Raw genomic sequence first — 21,864 nt, forward strand, 5'->3', positions numbered from 1 at the left:
CCCTACGCTGAAATCACTGCCTGACTTGACACACGTCGTACCCATTTTGTGCTGGTGGGCAGCCCTCCGGGACCCATTGGGACCGGAAGACTACAAATGCAACACCCCTCTGGTACGGCACATGGCTTCTCCAGAAGGCCCATCTGGAGGGTTTTAAGTGCTGAAATACTATTGCCATTTAAAGACTGGGTGACATCTGGAGCGGCTCTCACAGGATCTCTTCTGCGGAGCTACAGACAGAATTCACCCGAGTCGCAATTCTACAAGCACCTTCAGTTGCGAAATGCCCTAGCAACCTACAACCTCACGCTGTCAGAACTACCAGAGTACAACCTCCTTAAACCCAATGTCACCACGAGCCAGCTGGGAAAGGGCACAATTTCAATGATTTATATATCACTGGTCATCAGCACTCAGAACCACTTCTCGTCCTTGAGGGAACAGTGAGAGGAATGGGTGGGATGTCTGGATGCAAGTAGCTGGCACAGTGCTAAAACTGTCCCAGGAGTGATGGACATTTTGTCACACCTGTGCCTCATTGCAATAAAACATCTCCACCTGGACTAACTTACCCTTAAGCGGGTGAAAAGATTGGGAGCGCTTTCCAATGCAGTATGTCCAAGATGAGCAAGCGAAGACTGCAGGTTCTTCCACATAGTATGGGAGTGTCAAGTTATTGCATGGTACAGGACCAAGGTTTTCTCTATACTTTCCTGAATCATAGAAGGCTCAGCAAACGCCCCCTTGCAAATTGAGTGGAGAGCGGCGACCGACTGGGGAGTCTAACTAGATGAACACATATAGACAGCACGGAGATGCCCCCATAAACACTTACAATGTGCCTTTTTATTTTATTTCATTCCTTTTTTAATTGTATTTTCCAGTCATGTTATGGCACTTGTATAAACTAAAAAAAATGTGCGTATCAAGCCACTCAATATTGACTTGGTTTTGAGACATATGGCTTTCTCTCCCAGGTGCAGTACTCATAAATGTGGCTGAATACAATTGTAGTGCATTTAACTCTATATGTACACATTTTTGTTGCAGGCAGTCTCATCAATATCTACTTTGTAAAATGGGAATTTTCTGCCTTTCAATCAGGTGACCATGACAAAGAGCCACAATGTGTTCATTATTTAAAAAAGCACATTCCATTGCCTTTGCAGGGAGCCTTCTGAAAAATGGATCAGACGGAATCCCCAGTAGATTACTGCGCTTAACTAAGCCTGCAGTGTAAGCACTAGAAATACCAAATTCTAGTCTTGTGGCTTCGAATGGAACTACATGCAAAGTCCATGAGCTCTCCTAAGTGTTGGTTTAATTTCGACCAGCTTACGCAAGATTTTACCCACTGCTTGATTAAGAAATAACCACAAAGTAAATGGAAGGGTTTCGACAACATTGGTCAGGGTGGGAGTCATTTTGTTTTATATACGAAGATCAAATGTTTTAAATGCCTATGGCCTGCAGACTCATAGCAAGACAAGTCCCTTTCCGTGGGCCAGGCTTGTACCTCCTTGAGATGTACTGTTTTACACTTCCATTTGAGGAAACAAATTTCCCATGATAGGGTTAGGTTTTCACAGGTAAACAAATTTCTTGACCCAACGTTCAGTGGTATATTTTTTTATCCTTCTTTCACATAAACACTATTCTTGAACTTTGAAATATTTATGCAAGAGAAATGATTGGCCGCCTCAGACTGTAGATTGTTTAGATATTTCTGAAGACCTTTAGGAGTCCAAATACAACAAGATCTGAGACCAGTTGGATTGGCGCCCTCAACACCTCCAACCAATCTACCACCACTGCAAACTTCAACGCCCGGATCACCATTTGCGCCGACAGCATGGTCCTCCTCAAGTGCAACATCCACAGAAAATCCTCCAAAAAGGCCAGCTGGTACACCCAAGAACTCAGAACCGTGAATTGAGACAGCAAACAGCTGGAGAGGAGATGGTGCGCCAGCAAGTACACCTCAGACAGGACAGACAAAGACTTCCCTCAACCTCTAGCACCAATTGCTAGGCAACAAAGAAGACAGCCCTCGCCGCACGTATCAAGACCAGCTCTAACACCCCCAAGGAACCTTTCAACATCGTTAGGGAATTCCCCAACCCACCTGCAAGCGAAAACATCACACCCTCACAGGAGCTGTGCAACAACCTCGCTGACTTCTTCCACCACAGGATCGCAATCATAAACAGAAACTTTTAACCCCAACCCACACCTACAGATGTCCTCGACACATATGCCACCACCAAAACTGACAAACCACAGACTGACCACCTGGAACTTCCTCTCCACCCAGTAAACCACCTCCACCACAATGAAATCCAACCACTCTGGAGCTCCCAAAGTCCCATGCTTGCACCACATCTACAACCTCATAAATCAAAAGATGGGCCAGGAACTCACCACCCTATTCAACACCTCTATCACCAACGCAACATTTCCCAACGCCCACACGCCAATGTCAGACCTCTACTCAATAACCCTCCGCTGACCCCAACGACTCAAAAACTACCGGCCAATCTCCCAGCTCGCATTTCCCGCAAAGGTACTGGAAAACTGTCAAAAATTAACTCATGACACACCTGGAGCAGAACCAGCTACTCAAAGCCTCTCAATCCGGCTTCTACAGCAATTGCAGTACTGAAACAGCCCTGATCGCAGCCGATGGCATCCGAACCCTACTTGACCGAGGAGAAACAGTAGCACCTGATCCTCCTCAAACTCTCAGCAGACTTCAACATCAAATGCTGATCAAAAGACTCCACCACATTGGCATCCAAGAAAAACCCAGAGGATTCACCACCGTACCTAAAAGATCAACTTTGGTGTCCCCCAGGGCTCATGCCTTGGCCCCACGCTCTTTAACACACATATGACCTCGTTGTCCAACACAGATCCCACGGTCTCAACATAATTTACAATGCAGGCAATACCAAACATACTCTCACTCACAGACAGCCTCACCACCACCAGAACAAACTTCCACAGATGCATGACAAGCGTCGCTGACTAGATGAAGAACTGCCTGCAGCTGAACATACAAGACGGAAGTACTGATCTTAGGCAACAGCAGCAATACATGGAACGACTCCTGGCGGCCATCAGGCCTAGGATCACACCCACTCCCTCAAACTACGCCAGAAACCTAGGAATCATCATGGACAGCAAGCTCACCGTGAAAACACATATCAACGGAGTCTCCTCCGCTTGCTTCCTCACCCTGTGTTTGCTAATTAAGATCTTCAACTGGCTACCCCTACACACGAGATGCGCCGTGACACAGGCCCTCATCCCCAGCCGACTGTACCACAGCAATGCCCTCTAAGAAGGATTTCCTGCACACCTCTTACAGAAACTTAAGACCACACAAAACACTGCAGCCAGACTCATCCTCTGCCTTCCCCAACAAACCCACATCACCGCGCCCCTCATTTACCGTACAGAAGAGATGTCAATTCAAGCTGCTGACCCACGCACACAAGACTCTACAAACCAAAGACCCGCTTACATTCACCACCGCCTAAACGTCCACCAACCGCCGAGAAGAGACACTCCACCTCCCTATAACTTGCCCATACTTCTAACATAACGTGTATTTGCAAAGTGCACGTGCACCCCCAAAGGGGCATCTTGGTACTGAATACTGAAGCAGAAGTTGAGAATGCTCCTCCCACATAACGGAAGAAACCTGGGAAAGCCACCCCATGCAACTTCAGACCATCACCTAATTTCTGGAATTCCGACTAACCAATACCCTGTTAGGCGCTTAGCAGCGCTTTTTAAATGACTGATTGATACTGAAATGAAAGGCATCAGCGTAATAAGCTTTCAAATTAAGGTATGCATTCAGTGGGTACCAAGATTGAAGGGAAGGTCGAGTCCCCTATTGTTTGAGTTAGCCAGAGAGGCAAGTAATGTATAGACAGAGAAAATAAAAGGAGGTTAGCAGGTAACGAATAGTTTACCTGTCGGTGTAGTTTTGCAGCTTGAAGATCTTTCTGGATTCACTATGCTGTGCATTATTCCGCGATCTGGTGGTTGGGTCCGGATTCGTAGTGTTTCTTTTTTTTTTTTTTTGTAGCCCAGGTGGGCGTGGACGTCCCACCATTTGGTGTACCTCTCGTGACGTCGGCGTGCTTCCTGCGGAAGTCCCACCTTTGGGGCGCCATCTTCGGGTTCTTTTTTTCCCCTTCCTCTCTCTCGCTCTTTTTTTTTTACCCTAGGCGTTTTAGTAATTTTCCTTTTTATATATCCTTTCAGTATTATCTTGTTATTTTAGTCTTTGTCCTTCCACCTTTTTCTCCGGTCTCATCTTCCTGGAGGAGGTGGGTGGGTTCGCTAGTGAATCCAGAAAGATCTTCAAGCTGCAAAACTACACCGACAGGTAAGAAACTATTCGTTTTGCAGCGTGAATCTTTCTGGATTCACTATGCTGTGCATAGATTTTGTAGCGGTTTCTTATCTCTGTGGTGGCTGGGTGGAAGATGAGCGTTGGTCGTTGAATATATGTTGGAGCACCTCCTGTCCGACTTGTGCTTCCTTGTTCATCTGTATATCCACGCAGTAGTGCTTGGTGAACGTGTGCACCGAAGCCCAGGTTGCCGCTAGGCATATGTCTTAAATGGGTGTATTTGCCAGAAAGGCAATTGTTGCTCCCTTCTTCCTTGTGGAGTGGGCCCGTGGCCCCTCCGATAGTTCTTGCCCCGCCTGTTTGTGGCAGAATTGTATTGTTAGTGCAATCCATCGTGCGATGGTGCCTTTTGTCACTGGTCTACCCAGGAAGCTCGTTGAGAAGGACACAAAAAACTGCTTGGTTTTCCTGTGTTCTTTGGTTCTCTCGATGTAGTGCATCACCGCCCTTCTAGCGTCTAGAGTGTGCAGTGCCCTTTCTGCGCTTGTTGCTGGGTTCTGAAAAAAACTTGGTATTTGAATTGTCTGATTTATGTGGAATGCCGACACCACCTTTGGCATGAAGTGTGGGTCCGTTCTCATTACGACTCTGTCCTTGTGTATCTGGATGTAGGGCTCTTGCAGCGTTAGCGCTTGCAGCTCGCTTACTCTGCGCAGTGAGGTTATTGCCACCAGAAAGGCTGTCTTCATTGTTAGCATTTGAAGGGAGGCCTTGTGAATGGGCTCAAAGGGCGCCTTCATAAGTTCCGTAAGGACTATGTTGAGGTTCCATGCCGGAGACGGCATCCTCTTTGGTGGCGCTATTCTTTTTGCCCCTTCCAGGAATCTCTTTACTACTCGTGACGTAAAGAAACTCCCTCCTGTCTCACCTCGTGTGTAAGCTACGCTCGCCGCTAGGTGGACCCTCAGTGAGGATGATCATAGTTTAGCCCTTAGTAGGTGTGTGAGGTATCTAAGCACCGTTGATTCCCTTGTCATTTTATTTTTCATTTTATTTTTGCTGCACCACATTGTGAACCTTTTCCACTTTTCCCCATAACATTTTCGTGTTGTTGGTCTTCTTGCCTCCCGCAGCACTCGCATAGTACTTTTAGGTAGTTTAAGGAGTGCGAACTATGTCTTCAGGAGCCAAGCTGCCAGTCCGAGGCTCTCTGGCTCTGGGTGTAGAACCTCTCCGTTCTGCATGGAGAGCAAGTCCTTTCTTTTTGCGAATGTGTGTGGAGGGCCCTGTGCCATTTCCACTATTTGTGAGTACCATGTCTGTCTTGCCCACTGTGGTGCCACCAGGATCATTGTCAGGTTGCTGGTCTTGCACTTGTTGAGTACCCTGTGTATCAGTGGTATTGGTGGAAAAGCGTATGCAAATGTCCTTGACCAACTTATCCATAGGGCTTTCCCCTGGGATTGTTTTTCTGGTTGTCTGGATGCGAAGTTTCGGCATTATGCATTCTGGTGTGTTGCAAACAGGTCTATTGTCGGTGTACCCCACCTTTTGAATAGCCTTTGCGTTTCCTGTCCATTGAGCTCCCACTCGTGGGATGCCGAGGTCTGCCTGCTGAGCCAATCAGCTTCCACATTGTCCTTCCCTGGTAGGTGTATGGCCAGCAGGTCTATTTTGAGTGGGATGGCCCATCTCCAAATCTCTTGTGCCAGAGTGGAAAGGGGGAACGATTGTGTTCCCCCCTGCTTGTTGATGTAGAACATTGTTGTAGTATTGTCCATCTGTATCAACACTTTCTGGTTGTATAGCTGCCTCTGGAAGGCCTTCAGGGCTAGCAGTACGGTCTTCAACTCCAGGTAGTTGATGTGTCTGACCGCATCTGCAGGAGTCCACAGACCCCTCACTCTGAGCTTCTTCATGTGTGCTCCCCATCCTATCTGGGATGCGTCTGTGGTGATGGTCACAGTTGGGCTTGGTGGTGTCAAGGGCTTTCCTACAGATATGTTCTCCCTGTTCCACCATGCTATCTCCTCTTGCACTGCGTGCGTAACAACCACTAGATCCTCCCAACTTCCGTTTGCTTGTGACCATTGCTGTTGCAGCCATTCCTGGAATGGTCTCATGTGAAGCCGTACATTGGGGACTAGGTGGATGCATGACGCCATCATCCCCATGATCTTGCTCGCTGTTCTCACTGTCAGAGCATGCCAATTCTGGTAGAGGCGCGTCTCCTTCAGCAGAGCTATTGTTCTTTTGTCGCTGGGCATCACCGTTCTGTCTATGGTGTTGATCTGTGCCTCCAGGAAAATCTTCACCTGCTCTGGTTTCATTGATGATTTCCCCCATTGTATTGAGAACCCCAGGGTTGTTAGTGTCCTTGTGACCCGCTGTGCGTGTGCCTCGCATTTTTCGCGTGAACTTGCCTTTATTAGCCAGTCGTCGAGGTAAGAATACACATGAATCCCTTCCCTCCGCAGGTACGCTGCTACTGCTGCAAGGCATTTTGTGAAAACCCTTGGTGCGGACTTCAGCCCGAATGCCAGGGTTGTGAATTGGTAGTGATCTTTGTTGATTGTGAACCTTAACAGTTTTTTGTGCTGCCTGTTCATTGGGATGTGCAGGTAGGCGTCTTTGAGATCCACTGTGGACATGAAGTCCCCGTCTCCCATTTGTGGGAGTAGTTCTTGCAGGGACGTCATTTTGAATTTTTGCATCCTTACGTACTTGTTTAGGAACCGTTGATCCAGGATGGGTCTTAGTGTCTCGTCCACCTTTGGTACCAGAAAGTAGTTCGAGTACACTCCTTTGTTTCTCTCCTTGGAAGGTACTGGTTCTACGGCCTCCTTTTGGAGCAGCTGTAGTGCCTCCTCTGCGAGTTGTGCTAGCTCCTGTCTTGAGTGCTCCCTTCTTTTTGGTTTTCTGTTTGGAGGGCTCCTTTCCAACTCTATGCAGTATCCGTACGGAATGATGTTGAGTATCCATTTGTTTGTAGTTATTTTTCACCATTCTCGAAGGAAAAGCCAGTCTTCCGCCTACTGGTGTTGCATGCTCGTAGGCGTTTGGTTTGTGAACCCCCCCCATTTTGTTCTTTTTGTGCTCCACCCTCGGAGGTATATTGCGGGTGAGCCATCTTGTCCGTACGAAGTCACTTTGAGGAGGGTTGGTCTCCCCCTCTTCTCCTTTGTCCTCGTCCGTTCCCCCGACCGCGAAAGGACTGGCCTCTAGGCTGGTACTGCCAGTTTTGTTTCTGCTGCTCCTGTTGGCCGTGGCTCTCGCCTTGCTGGAAAATTTGGTGTGACGTTCCTGGCTGGTTACCTCCTCGCATCCCCCTGAATTGCAGGGCCCCCATGGACCTTGCCGTCTCATTCTCTTTTTTGAGTTGGGTGAGCTTCTCATCCACCGGTGCCCCAAACAGTGTCTCTCCATTTTAGGGGGGTATTCAGTATATTATTTTGGACCTCTTGTTTGAATCCTGAAATTCTGAGCCAGGCCTGCCTCCTTTCAGTGATTCCTATCGCCATCAGTCTGCTTGATGTCTCTGCCCCGTCCAATGCCGTCTTAAGGCATGAGTTAGCTATATTCTTGCCCTCTTCCACTAGATGGGAAGCCCTTTGTTGGTATTGTTCGGGAAGATGTTTGATTAGGTCCCCCATCTCGTCCCAATGTTGGTACTGGTGCCTGTTCAGTAGCGCATTGGAGTTCGCCATGCGCCAGTGCATTGCGGCGTTCCTCTCTATTTTCCTTCCAGTGGGGTCCATCCTTCTGCTCTCCTTGTCAGGAGATGGCCCTGAGGTCGCCGGGACATTGGCCCTTTTTCTGGCCGTGGATGCAATAATGGAGTCAGCAGTGACGGATCCCTTGATATATGGAGGGTCCTGTGAGGAGTGTTTGTATTTCTTTTCTGTTCTGGGCGTGATGGATCGGCATGTTGCTGGGTCCTTGAACGCCTCTTTCCCTTGGTTCATCACACTTTGGAGCATGGGGAGGAACTGGCTCCTAGTTTGGATGGGTAGCAGTGTTTCGAGTAGAAAATCTGCTTTCGGTTTCTCCTCTAGTTTCACGCCAAAAGCTGCTGCCGCGCTTTTGACGACCATGTGGTACGCCCCAATATCATCTGGCGGCGAAGGCCTCGAAGGATATGTCTCTACGGGCTCTTCTGGGTTTTCGGCGTCGAGGTCCTGCCATTCCAGCTCTTGCGTCGTCGACGGTGCCGAGCCGTAGATAGACTGCTCCTCCTCCTCTCCCTCATAATAGAGATCTTCTTCCCCTTCTTCGGGAGCTTTCGACTACTCTTCGGCATCTAACTCTTCCTGCTCCTCGACTTCGACGAGAACCGTCGCCGGTTTCGCTGGGATTGTGAATCTCTTCATCTTTTCATCGAAGGATGCTCTCCATCTCGAGCCTTCTCTTTTTCTTCTCCATTTCGGAGGCATGTTCGGCGTCGAGCGCTGGTCTTTTTGACGGAGCTTGCGTCGACGCGGTCTTGACTTTCGAAGTCGAACGCCCCACCTCGTGGGCCTGTTTCGACGGACCTTGTTTTTCGGCGGTCTTCGGCACCTGGGAGTCCTTCTCGAAGGATCCGCTGGGCCTATCATCCTTGGATCCACTTGCGGTCGTCGAAATTTTCGGCGCCTGTGGTCCTTTCGAGGACTTTGACTCTGGTTTTTTCGAGTCAGTGTCTGGTTTTCGGGGCCCTTTCGGGGATTTTGTGCTCGACGTCTCTCCTACCTTGTCAGACGTTTTCTTATCGGTCTCTACGACCGTGAAGTCATCAGGTCCCTCGGCGATGTTGTCTTCATCGTCGGTGGAGAGGCCCAGGTCGTACAGAGACGAGGCCTTACCCTTGCCTTCCATGTTGTATTTGGCTCTTCTCTGCCTGTCTCTCACCCGGAGGGACTCCGGCGTGAAGGCGGAGCAGGAGCTGCAGTCCTTGCTGTCGTGGTCGATAGGCAGGCAAAGGTTGCAAACCGGGTGTTGGTCCTTCTGCGCGTACTTGTGGTGGCAGTTACGGCAGAATTTAAAAGGGGTTTTGTCCATTCCTGCGCTCAGAGTTCCTGCGTGCGCATTCTCCGTTGGACGTCGAAGTTTGAGGTTCTCTTCCTTCTTCGTCGTCCCGGCTCTATGTTCTTCCTCTCTGTAGTCTTTGCTTTATTTTCCTTCGATGAAACTCGTGCTCTTCTTTCTTCGTTCAAACTCTGGAGCTTCTCGTTGACGATCCAGGCCCAACAGCGGAAAAAAGATTTTGAAGATGGCGCCCCAAAGCTGGGACTTCCGCAGGAAGCACGCCAACGTCACAAGAGGTACACCAAATGGTGGGACGTAGACGCCCACCTGGGCTACACAAAAAAAAAAAAAGAAAGACTACGAATCCGGACCCAACCACCAGATCGTGGAATAATGCACAGCATAGTGAATCCAGAAAGATTCACGCTGCAAAACCTTCCTTCAGGCCATTCTTTCTGTGTTCCCCTCCCAAGCGTACCTGGCACCAAATTAACGTACGTAATGCAATAAATAATTTTTGTAGTCCTGAGAAGATATCAAGGGCCACACATGTTTTCTAGAAAGCCAAGCTGTTGACTCCTTGATGAAAGCGGATTAGAATGGTTGACCCCCAATGCCTACAAATTTGTCTAGAACATTATACAATGGTTACGTTATCAATTGTTAAGCAGTACACTTTAAAGGCAGACTTCTCAATCAAGATTATTCATTTGTTTGAGACCCATGAGTGTTAGAGTTCCAGGACATGTTGTGCAAACATTTCTCCAACAGAGTCTAAGAAGGCTCTTTGTTTAACTATGGGATATATAATATACATTAATATATAGATTGTATAATGCTGTCTGTACAAGAGTCGGGGATAATCCTGAATCGTAAAAGTACGGCAACAGGGGTGCCAAGAATTTTGTACAAAGTATGGGCTCCTATCCTATTAGAGTTACTGGACCTGACTGAGGCTCTCGGCCCTTGATTAAACCACTTGGATGACCCGGGCACAGTCCAGTAGGGCTGGAGAGACAATGGCAGGAAGGCAGACAGAAGTCCTGTGTTTTACTCCAACCAAAAGAGCATGAGGGCCTTCGAGCTAACTCTAAAGCACAAAGGTTGAAGAGATCGAGCCAGGTTTCTACCCCTGTGCTGCCAGCTCAGCTCATCCGCACTGGTTATTAAGGATCCCGCTAACTCCAGGTGCAGGACCTCCTGGCACCGGACTCAGGACCTCACTCTGCCCTGCCTGAAGCAGCATCACATGGTTGTGCTGTTGTATGTAAGAACCTGAAACAGCTTCCCCTTGATGGATGGCAGGAAGGACTCCAGTGACAGTTAACTGGCCCATAATTCCAAAGACTGATATGGAACAGGGCTTCTGCTAAAGTGTAGAGTCCTCCGATCACCACCTCTCCCAGATGACCTCCCTGGTGCCACAATGATGCATCTGTCACCACTGTCAGCTCAGTGTGGGGAAAGGAGAGGGGACTGACGCTGGTCAGACTGCAGTCAAGCAGCCACCACTGCAGATCTTTCGCAGTCTCCTCTGAAAACTGGATGACATTTCAAAGCATGCATATGCCAACTGGCACAGCCAACCAGCAGAATGCAGGAAGCTAGAAGGCCAATAGGTCTCAGTGCTCCTATCAATAAAATCCTGGACAGAGGATTAAATATTGAAATCATAGCTCGAAAGCCATGGATTTGCTGTAATGGAAGGAAGGCCTTGAACTGCAACACTTCCAAGGCACCTTTTATGAAGGAAAACCCCATGGAAAGTGAGTTGCCACTTTGTCCCCTAAGGCAGGACTGAAGGGGAGCAAGGCAAACTGAAAATGCTCTTGGCCTACCTTGAACAGCCGTTACCATTGATTGGACTGCAGGACAAGTATAGGAAAATACAGAGGCCCAAGGCTGACATCCAGGACACCGTTCCAGGACAGACAGAACCTAGGCAACAATGAGCATTTTCAATTTGATCTTCAGCAGGAAGGCATTTAAGCATCAGGACCCTAAAATATGCCTAAGTCCTCTATTCTTCTTTGACTCGAGGAAATACCAGGAGTAACAACCAAACTTATCTGCTGGATGTGATAGATTGCCACCAAGTCTTGAATCCTGCTTGCCAGAGGGTAGTTGTGCACCTTTAAGGGCCAACTAATGTGGGTAGGCGGTTCATGCTGCAGGGAAGGGGATCAAAGAAGACCGAAAACGATGGCGATCTGCGTGTTTGCTGTTGGATCTCCATCCGTTGCCACAAAAGGACAGGGGTAGCTGCAGTGAGGGTTGTGGGGGCCTGGCTTTGTCTGTGCGCCAACCCTATGAAGTAGCCTCACGAGGGCCAAAACTGATAAAGAAACTATCTAGCTTGGCTCAAAAGGAACAAGGAACGTGCCTTGGCTCGCCTTTCCTTAATCGGTGTGGGGATATGGATGGTAGAGGAAGTTTTGTGGGCAGGAGTTAGGATTCACTTTGCTGGTCGAAGCTTTGATCACCAAACTCTCCGGAGTAGGATGCTGTGTAAGAAAACCAGAGTCGGAGGACACCGTTTTGTCGCGTCTGCCCACTTGTCTGTTCACCAACAGGCAAGATCAAGGCTCGACCAAGTGCCTCTTAGAGTGCTAGTTAGGCCTTCACTGAATGGGAGTAAGGGTTCAAGTTGCAGGACTTCTGAGAGGACATTTGTCTTGACCTCAACAGAGGGCAGTCAAAGGCCAGGACTTCAGTCAAACGTCAAATTACATCAAAGGAAGCACTCTTCCGTTGGCGGTCCAAAGGGGGAAACCAACCTTGCATCAGGAGAAGTATGAAGCTGAGTGGACTCCTGTAAATCTATGTAAAAACTGTGATCATAAAGTCATTCCCTTCATAACTATAGTCATCTCCAAGTGGTGGTAAACTCTGGTCAGAATCGGTATGAAAAAGTTGATGAGGGACTCTACAGTGGGGGATGTATATAGTTGGAATCAGGCTCTGGGTGGGCCAGAGCACGATCTTGGTATGGGTCGTAACAGATTAGACTGACTCAGATCTCGAAGTCTGCACCAAATCCCTCTCTGGTGCCAACGAAGTTGATACAGGTGTCGACAAAAGTGGGACTAGTACAGGTCCTGGAGCGGAAGTAAGCACTGGAGTATGTGTGCAAAACCCAAGACAGGTGTCAGGGGCTCAAGCAGTTCAGGGGATGGCTCTACTGGCGGTAACCCGCCTGGAGGCCCCTGTTGATCTTCGGGGCCTAAAGGAGTCTAGAGGGAGCACAAAGAATATGTTGCTGATGGTCCAGGGAACTCATGGCACATCGGGATCAACTGAGGGATTTGATCCTCGATTGGGGTGGGAAGGGGGGGCGAAGTGTCATCTTGACGCTCTAGAGACTTTCTTTAGATAAAGTAGTGAGATGGGAAAGAGTCCCACTTTCCCTTCTTGCATTTCATTTTTGACTTACCAGGTGACTCTGACACAAAGAAGATCTGTTGCAGGCTCGGTCTCAGGAGTTGGTCCGCCCACTCAACTCAGCATGGGACTTGCATAAGGCCCATGACTTCTTCAGACGTTTGGCAACGTATTGCTTTGCTTTACCGTCCTGGGTGCTTCAATCACAGGATTTGGAGTCGTGCCTCGTACCCAAACACTTAAGTCATACCTTGTCATACAGACATCTGTTTTCTACAGTTATGGCATGGTTTTAACCCTGCAGTTTTAGGTGGGTACATCCTTGAACACTGGATTTTGGTATGCAAAGTCATCAAATAAAGACGAAAGAGGAACTTCAGATCTGTGTTCAAAGGCACAGAAAGAAAGGAACGGACGTCGTCATGCAGGGAAAGCGCTTATGAAGCTTTGCTCCATCACTTCTGGGGCAGAACGAAGTCTATGTCGTTGCATCACACCACCTAGAGGGGTGCTGGAGAAGTGCTATGAAAGGTTTCCAGATAGCGTGTGGCACCTGGGAAATATTCTAAAGGCAAGGAATCGGCATCAGAACGGAGAGCTCTCATATATGCATCTTTAAAGTGTCTGAAGCTTCTAACCTCATTTTTGTCCTTGGTCAACTATGGCCATCTGTAAGCAGATAAGTAAGCTGCTGTGCTTTGCAACCATAAGTGTATGTTCAGAGGAATAAAGGGGTATTGGTTGAAAGCTTGTTGGTCACTTTGTTGGTGTCCCCCCTCACTTACGGTTGGTGCATCTTTGCAGGAGGTCACAACTGCAGGTATTTCTAAGTCGCAGATAATAGTGCTAACGAGGGAACGACTATTTAGAAAGGGGCTTGTGGGGTTGTCAGTGCTGCTACTAGAGACTCACTGCACACATTCTGGAAGAGGGTACTGGGGACTATGGGGACAGAACTGGGCTGAAGGGTCCCCAGGAAACCCAAAATTGATCTTACTCCATATGGCAGATAATGTAGGGAGTAACAGATAGGCTCTGCTGTGGTTAGGACTGCTTGTGGCCAAGCAAGACATTCCAAGTGAGTGGAAAAATGAAGGGGCTTAACCTGGGATGGATGGGGAAGGGCACAGATTTCTACATGGGCCTGGAGCGCCTGGTAAGTACCTCAAGATTTGGGAAGACTGGGTCAGAACTCTGAGGGATTTACAAAGAACCTTCCACGCCCAGCCCCTGGACCATGGCTAATGAGTTGCGTTCCTTTGAAAACTGCACTGCATTGAGGCCTGCAGAGGGGGCGCGAGGGGCTCCTCTCCATTTCAGATGTATGGGTACAATGATCAGAGTGGAATAGTACGATGATAATGATGACTGGTCTGTCTATTAAGTATGCTATGTGTCGGACCTGGCCTTTGTTTTTAATACAATTTTAATAAAAATGTTATATTAAAAACAAAATCTCAGTCGTTCATCTATCTACTGATTGATAAGTGCCGCTGAGCTGGTAATGTCACCAGTATGCTGAGGATACACCATGCAGGGATTTCTGATTTGGTCTTTGGATGCCCATCTGGTACTGCAGCATTTTACAGCCGTGAAAACTGAAGGCAGAATACTGTCCGAAGTAGCTGGGGGCCTTTGTTCTCGTTCTGCTCTACAGGAAATCATGGCTGCTATAGGCAAACCTTCTTGTAATCAAGACGTCTTCCCACAGATTTACCAATTCATATTGAAATATACTAACAATACACATAACCAAGACATCGGATTAGATGCCCAACACGTATGGGGGTGCCATCAGGGAGGTGAGGGGATGAGTTTGAGTTGGGGAAGTGGGGACTAGCACTTTTCAGTAATGAAATTTCAAACAAATGTATGAGACCCCTATGGGCACTTAAAATGTGTAGTGATGTGCATCCAATCTATGTCCCATTGGTTTTACCAAAGGAAAACATTTTTGTAAACCTATTTGTGCAGTGTAGGAACCTTTGTTTAAGTCAAACACCTGAATCGTGTTTCATTCTTGCTGTACAATGGGTCGGTGCAACTAACTGTAAAGAGCTCAATGTGCTATTAGAAAGAAGGCTTCACCACTATGACCAACATCAGTTAACGAACAAGTTACTTAACTACGGTAAGGCCTTATCTGGTAGAGACGGTCTTGCTGCAGATTCCAAACCTCAGAATATTCCACCGGCGTCAGACTGGATCTGGAAAAAACTGAGCAGTACCACTGTGCGCCGAATGTGACATGTGCCTACATGGGTTCCACTTCAGCGTACTGAGATCAGTTTCTTAATGTGACTCTTTCCGCACTAGAAGCATGTCAGAAAGTTGATTTTATCACTGTGCAGAAACTAAGAGACTACAGGGCCTTTTTATGTAGGAAGACCGGTTTGCAGAAACAAGGGAGGCTGAGAGGGTCCGTAAGTAATCTGTGGCTAGATAGTCTCGCTAGCATATAAGGCGCTACCAAAGGTAAGTAACTAGTTCATCTGATAGAGACTTTTAGCCACAGATTCCTTACCTTAAAATAGAACCAAAGCAATACCTCTCCGAAGGGGAGTCTGCAAACTGGTTCAAACCAAAAAGTCTTGGAGGTCTGAACTGTCAAAGCAGTAGTATTTGGTGAACACATGCAAGGACACCCACGTCACAGCCAGAAGTACAGGACAGGGACTCTTTGAGCTAACACAGTGGTCGCAGTTTTAGCTCTGGTGGAATGAGCCTGCAAGCCCTCAAGGAGTTGCTTTTTGGCCAGTGCTTAGCAGATCCTAATGCACACTACAATCCATCTAGCAATAGATTTTCCCTTCTTCGTTCCAGTGAATATAATAAAGAGCTGTTCATTCACCTTGTGTACTTTGGTGCGATCGATTGGGTCTTTCTTCTTCTTGGAGAGGTGAGGCTGAGCAAAGAAGGTAGGCAGCGTGATGCTTTGGTCGATGTAGAAAAGGGTCTCCACCTTTAGTAAAAATGTGGATTCGGAGTGGAGTACCAGCTTGTCTGGGAAGATGTTGGTGTACAGAGGGTTAACAGAAAGCTCCTGCAGGTCTATGACCCTCTAGGTTGATGTGATGGCCACCAAGAAGACAGTACTGATCGCCAGGACGTTTATGGGGCAACTGTGCATGGGTCTAAAGGTGAAAACATTACAAACATTAACACTAAATTAAGGTCCCATTGGAGCATAACAAATTGTTTCGGTGGAAACATATGTTGGAGGCCCTTCAGAAAACATGTCACAACAGGTGACTTGAAGAGAGAGGGTTGACACAGCAACAGGAAAAAAGCAAAGATGGCTCAAAGATACCCTTAACTGTGCCCATAGAGAGGCCTTGCCAGGCTAAATACAAAACAAATAGTCACACTGTGAACAAGGCCGAGGACAAAGGGTCAACATGTTTGTCAGTGCACCAAGCCACAAACTTTTCCCAACAGCAGGGATATATGGTCTTTGTGAAGGGATGCCTGGCTCCCAAGATGACCTCACAGACTTCAACAGGGAGAACCAAGATTCAATAGTCGCTGCTCAATATTCATGCAACAAGGTGGAGTGTGAGCAGGTTTGGGTGCAACAGAACCCTGCCCTGTTGCTGCGACAAAAGATCCTCTGAAGGGGCAGACTGATTGGAGGACCGATGCTCATGCTCAGGAGTTCGGGATACCATACTCTCCATGCCCAAACAAGAGCCACAAGGATGGCTTGGGAATAGACCACCCTCATCTTCAGAAGTCAAGGCAGGGGTGGAATCAGTGGGAAGGTGTACAGAAGTCCTGAACCCAACTGGAGACAAAACAGGTCTCCGAGCGAGAGCTGCTTTGATAACTCAAAAGCGAAGAAGTTCGGACATCGCATGTTCCAGGCGGGGGCGAACAGATCTAACCAAGTTTATCTCCAGGCATGCAAGAGACCTTAAACCACCTCCTGATGTAAACGTCATTTATGATCTGCGAGGCATCGATGTCTGAGTTTGTTTGCCCTGGCATTCTGAGGCCCCACCAGGTGTTGCACGACCAGGCAAATGTCCTGATTTTCCAGCCACGTCTTGAGATGCATAGCCTCCTGGCACAAGGTACAGAACCTCACCCGCCCTGTTGGTTGCAGTACCACAAGGCAGTGGTGTTGTGCACGAACACAAACTACCCTTACCTTTATGGAGGGGAGGAAGGCCTTTAATACCAAGCGAGTTGGTTTCAACCCTGCCAATTTAGAGCCGAGACTCTGCTGGAGATTAAAGACTGATCTCCTCCCCCAGATGTCCACCCCAACCCAAGAGTGACTCAACTGTCACCACTGTGAGATCTGGGTGGGAAAGGGGTCTGCCACTGACCCTAAATTGGTTTATGCGCCACCCACTGAAGGCCTTCTGCAGTTTCCTCTAATATCTGAACCCTGAGATTCCCCGGATACCGAGCCCATTGAGACTTCAGGTCCCACTCCAGAAACTGCACATGCCAGCAGGTATGTCGTACCAGCAGCAGGAGGCAAGAGCAACCTGCAGGCTCAGAATCTGCCTCACAGAAACCCATTATAGAGACTGAAACATCAGTATCATAACTCTGGAGAAGAGGTGCGGAACTGCATTGTGTCTAGGAAGACCTTCAATAGCCAGTTGTCGAGATGGGGTAGACTAGAACCGGTGACATCCGCAGATGGGCTGCAACCACATCCATCACTTTCGAAAACACCCAAGGGGAGCTAAATGAGATCAAAGTGAACTAAAAATGCTTGCAGCCTATCGTGACCGGCAGGTAACATCTGTGAGCCGGAAGGACAGGTATATGTAAATATGCATCATGCAAATCAGACGCTACCATCCAGTCTCCGAGATCCAGGGCAGACAGAACCTGAGCCAATGGGCACGTTTTAGATTTCTCCTTTTTCAGGAAGTAGTTGAGATGGCTCAGGTTGAGTATAGAGCGAAGGCCTCAGTCTTTCTTCGGCATCAGAAAGTAGAGGGAATAGCAACCACAACCTACTTTTGAAGTCGGCACTCTTGTGATGGCTCCTTTGGCCAAAGGAGCCGGAGAGCCTGAACTTCCTGGAGCAGCAGAGAGGTGGTCCTCCATCAGCTGATCATAGGGTTCTGGCATGGACGGCAGGGTTTCCTGTAAATGGGAGGGCGTAACCCTGCTGAACAATTTGGAGCACCCATTTGTCCAAAGTTAAGCGTGATACTTCAGGTGACAGGTTGCCTGTGATGTTATAAGTGCATATCAAAGGTGTTTGGAGGCTGCAGCTGCCAGGGTTGGGGGGGTGGACTGGGCAGATCATGGGTCTTTGGTCCCACAAAGCTTGTGGAAGCCACATTCGTGTCCACGAAAGGACTGAGGAGGCTAGTGCTTGGGTGGAAATGGATGCGGCTAGTAGCCCCTACTGTAGCCACACAAGGAGCAGAAGGCAGAATGGGGCTCATGTGGGGCCCTGGAGAGTCAACAACCGGGCGGTTGCCGCAATGTCCCTAAAGCGCTCAAGCGATGAATCTACCTTGTCGCCAGACTGGCAGGTGCCATTGAAGGGCATGTCTAGAAGGGATGACTGGACATTCCCTGAGAAGCCAGCTGACCTCAACCAGGTGTGGTGACGAAGCCCAACTGATGGAGCAATTGCACTACATAGCGAGTCTGTTGTATCAGGCTCATTCCGCATCTAGAACTTTGCTGTGTTCCTGCCATCGTCAGTAGCCTGAGTCAGGATAGCTTGTGCCTCCTCCGAGACAAAGGCCAGCACTTGTGTAAGTCCCAAACCATGTGGGAAACCACAGTGCAAGGCTAGTCGAAGAGAAAATGCTCTTGCCAAAGGTGTCCAGCGTCTTGGATTCCCTATCCAGTGGTTTGGTAGACAACGGGCAAGAGTTAACTTTGGATGTGAAGGTTTGGACGACAAGGCACTCTGGGATAGTTTGCTGGGTAAGGAATGCTGGATCCCCAGGAGCGAGGCAATGGCAGCCTGCTACTGGCCTGTGCACAGGTGCGCCGGTAAAGGACTTGGGCCCAGGCCCCAAGCAGGACATTAGTGAGAGCGTCATTAAAGGGAAGAAATCTGCTGGAGTATCAAATCCTGTTCGACAGGTCTGCTGAGAATATACATAACAGTATGATGTCCAAATCTTTGACCAGGCCAAATCTTGTTGGTGTCGGACTCGCACTCCATCGTGGCCAGCCTCAATTTGTGCCTAGGTTTGCATCCACTTCGACCATCAACTCTCATAGGCACTTGGTGCTTCTTGCCACTATGCGCACTTCAAACGAAACATTCATATTTCCGATTTTCCTATTTGGATTCTTATTGTTTTGGTGTCATTTTATTTTTCAAATGTTACTCTTTTTCTAATTCGGTTTTGGATTATTACTGTTTTGCATTTCAACTTTATCGTTTTGGTACTGCAAAGGTACTTTACACATTGCTCCCAAGTTCTGTACCATTCCTACCGGTGGCTAAGCACTGATGAATTTAGTGATGGAGGACTCTTCCCGACAAAGGCTGTGATGATTCCTTGAGGTGAAACGTGTTCATATTTCACAAACAAGCGGGCCGCACTGGCGCAAGAATCATCTTCAAAGGAGGACTGCTAACGTTGTGGAGGTAGGCGAGAGCAGCAATGAGAGATCTGACTAACCACAGAAGTTAAAACTTGATGTTCCTCTTGTATAATTAGAATTGAATTGGTCTCTTTATCCACTTTCCAAGTTTCTCCCACTTTTGCCTCCTCTACTGACTGAATAAAAAGGTCCCATCATGACAGATATTAGCTCCTCTAGACAAACTTTACATACTATAATCAATGCTATTTGCAGTCTCTGCATCTGCTCTAAGAAATTGCTTGTTAGTATGCATACTATACAAGTGTCAAACCGCCCATCACATAGCATGCTTTTAAAATACAAAGAAAGCAGTCCTAATATACAGTTCAAATCTGACTTATTACTGTACCTTGACAGGAGGCTGTTCTTTTTACTCCACCGCCACATGAGGATGTCTCTTGGTAAGGAACTTCAATCTCAAAGGCTAATATCATCACCTCATTATCAAAGTCCAATATTTCTTGGTACTCAGGTTCAATTTTTACAGTGGCAGCGTCAGAGGAGTGCTTGTCTAGGTTATTTGTTTCTAGAACCTGAACTGACGAGTTAACGCCACAGTCATAGGACGGCTCTTGGTTTTCAACTTTCAGAGTAGGCTCACTGCCGTCTTTCTTGCATGACTGCTGTTTGTCCTCAACTTTGGTATACTGAGTCTTAACACCAAGATCACATGACTGAGGGTGGGTTTTAACTGTAAGAGTGGGCGCCCGCATGCCAACCCCACAAGGCTTCTGCTGGGTTTTAGTGTTAACATGTGGTACTTTCATACTACCGACAGATGACTTTTTTTGGCTTAGATGTCTGAATGTGAATTCTGGATCTTTTACTTTACATTCATTTGATGACCTTTTTTTGATAGGTCGTCTTGCTTCAAACGCTGCTGTCTTCACACCCCCACGACATGAACTTCCTCCACTGATAGAAGATTGAGCCTTTTCACTAGAAACTTCAACTTCAAATGCTGGTGGCTGGACACCACCGTCACTTGATGGCATTTCTTGGTTAGGTAGTTCTACTTCAAAGGATTGCAAGTTCACATCACTGTCACATGTTGACATCTCTTGGTTAAGAATGTCTAGACTATAGACTGCAGTCTTCACTCCATTGTCACACAAAGAACTCTCTTGATTTGGAAGTTTTATTTCAAATGTTGTTTCTGAAGCCTTACTGTCAGAGGACATCTCCTTTAGACTAGAAGGTTTAGCTTGTATATTTACTCCACTGTCACAGGACGGCATTGCTTGGTTAGGAAACAAAACTTTAAAAGGGGGAGTACTGATTACATGATCACTCAATTGTTTCTGTGGGTTTTTAAGCTCTAGTTTGAAGGCTGGGGCAGTTCCTCCACCTTCAAGGGACTGCTTCTCTTCACTTGGAAGTGTTAGTTCAAAGGCTTGTGTCTTTATTCTATTCTCACACAAAGGCTTGCTTTGGTTTTTTAAATCAAATTTGAAGGCCGGTGAACTAAACCCACTATCACGCAACAACTTCTCTTGGTTAGGAAGGTCCAAATTGAATTTAGACACCTTGACTCCACTTTCCCATGATGGCCTGTCCTGGTTGGGAAGCTCTACCTTGAAGATTGAGACCTTCACGCCACTGTCACGCGACAACCTCTCTAGGTTTGGAAGGTCCAGCTTAAGTGTGGTTGACACCTTCACTCCACTGTCACGTGACGATCTATCTTGGTTAGGAATTTCTAATTTGAAGCTTGGCGTCTTTACCCCACTGTCAATTGAGGCCTTTTCAAGTTTGTTCAGATCTAGTTTGACGCCTGGTGAATTCACAATACTGTCGCCTGATGACGAGTCTATTATGAAGGCGAGCGTCTTCACTCCGCTCTCACTTGATGACTTGTCTTGGTTTCTGGGTTCTAGTTTTGAGGTTGGTGCATTCCCCAGACTGCCACATGACATGTCTTGTTTCAGGCATTCTATCAGGAAGGCTGGTGTCTTAACACCACTTTCATATGATGGCTTGTTTTTTTTAATGAGTTCTACGTTAAGAGCTGGTGCATTAACTCCATTGTCACAAGACGATGTTTCTTCATTGAGTTTCAGTTCGAAGGCCAGTGTACTCTCGTCATGGTTATCAGATGACGTCTCTTGCTCAGGCAACTGATCCTGGTTGTGCAACTCCTCTTGGGGGAAGACGCTCTGGTCATTAGAAGGGGAATCATCCACTGAAATTAAAGTAGAATTTAAATACTGTTAACAAAACTCAAGCGGTACAGTGAAATAATATAATTCAATTTCGATGTAGTCACTATGTAAGGAAGCTGCGCTGAGGTAACATAGAACTGATACTCAGAGTTTGCCCTCTAAACATTGGATTTACAGTGAATACAACTTCAAGTTCCTTCTTAGCAGTAGAAAAACATTATGTTCTCTAGTAACTGAAGCACAAGGGAAAAGAAAGCATTTACCTGCATCACTGGTTTTGCAGCATGCCAAAAGTTACAGATCCCAGGGGCGGGTGAAAGAAAATGGTTACCTACCTGTTACAACAGCTCAATAGTTTGAATA

General features: G+C 47.5%; 1 protein-coding gene across 4 annotated transcripts in view; it reads right to left on the minus strand.

Annotated features, from left to right (window-relative positions):
* The window catches only part of LOC146863518 (uncharacterized), a 287,879-nt gene that overhangs the window by 51,665 nt on the left and 214,350 nt on the right, over positions 1 to 21,864 (minus strand). For all 4 annotated transcript variants that reach the window (XM_085642960.1, XM_085642958.1, XM_085642959.1 and 1 more), the window contains one exon: positions 19,689 to 21,521. In XM_085642960.1, coding sequence (XP_085499086.1) covers positions 19,689 to 21,521 — 1,833 coding nt within the window. The remainder of the gene's footprint in view (positions 1 to 19,688; positions 21,522 to 21,864) is intronic.

The sequence above is a fragment of the Triturus cristatus genome, chromosome 2_2 (genome assembly GCF_964204655.1).
Source record: "Triturus cristatus chromosome 2_2, aTriCri1.1, whole genome shotgun sequence".
In the NCBI taxonomy this organism is placed as follows: Eukaryota; Metazoa; Chordata; class Amphibia; order Caudata; family Salamandridae; genus Triturus; species Triturus cristatus.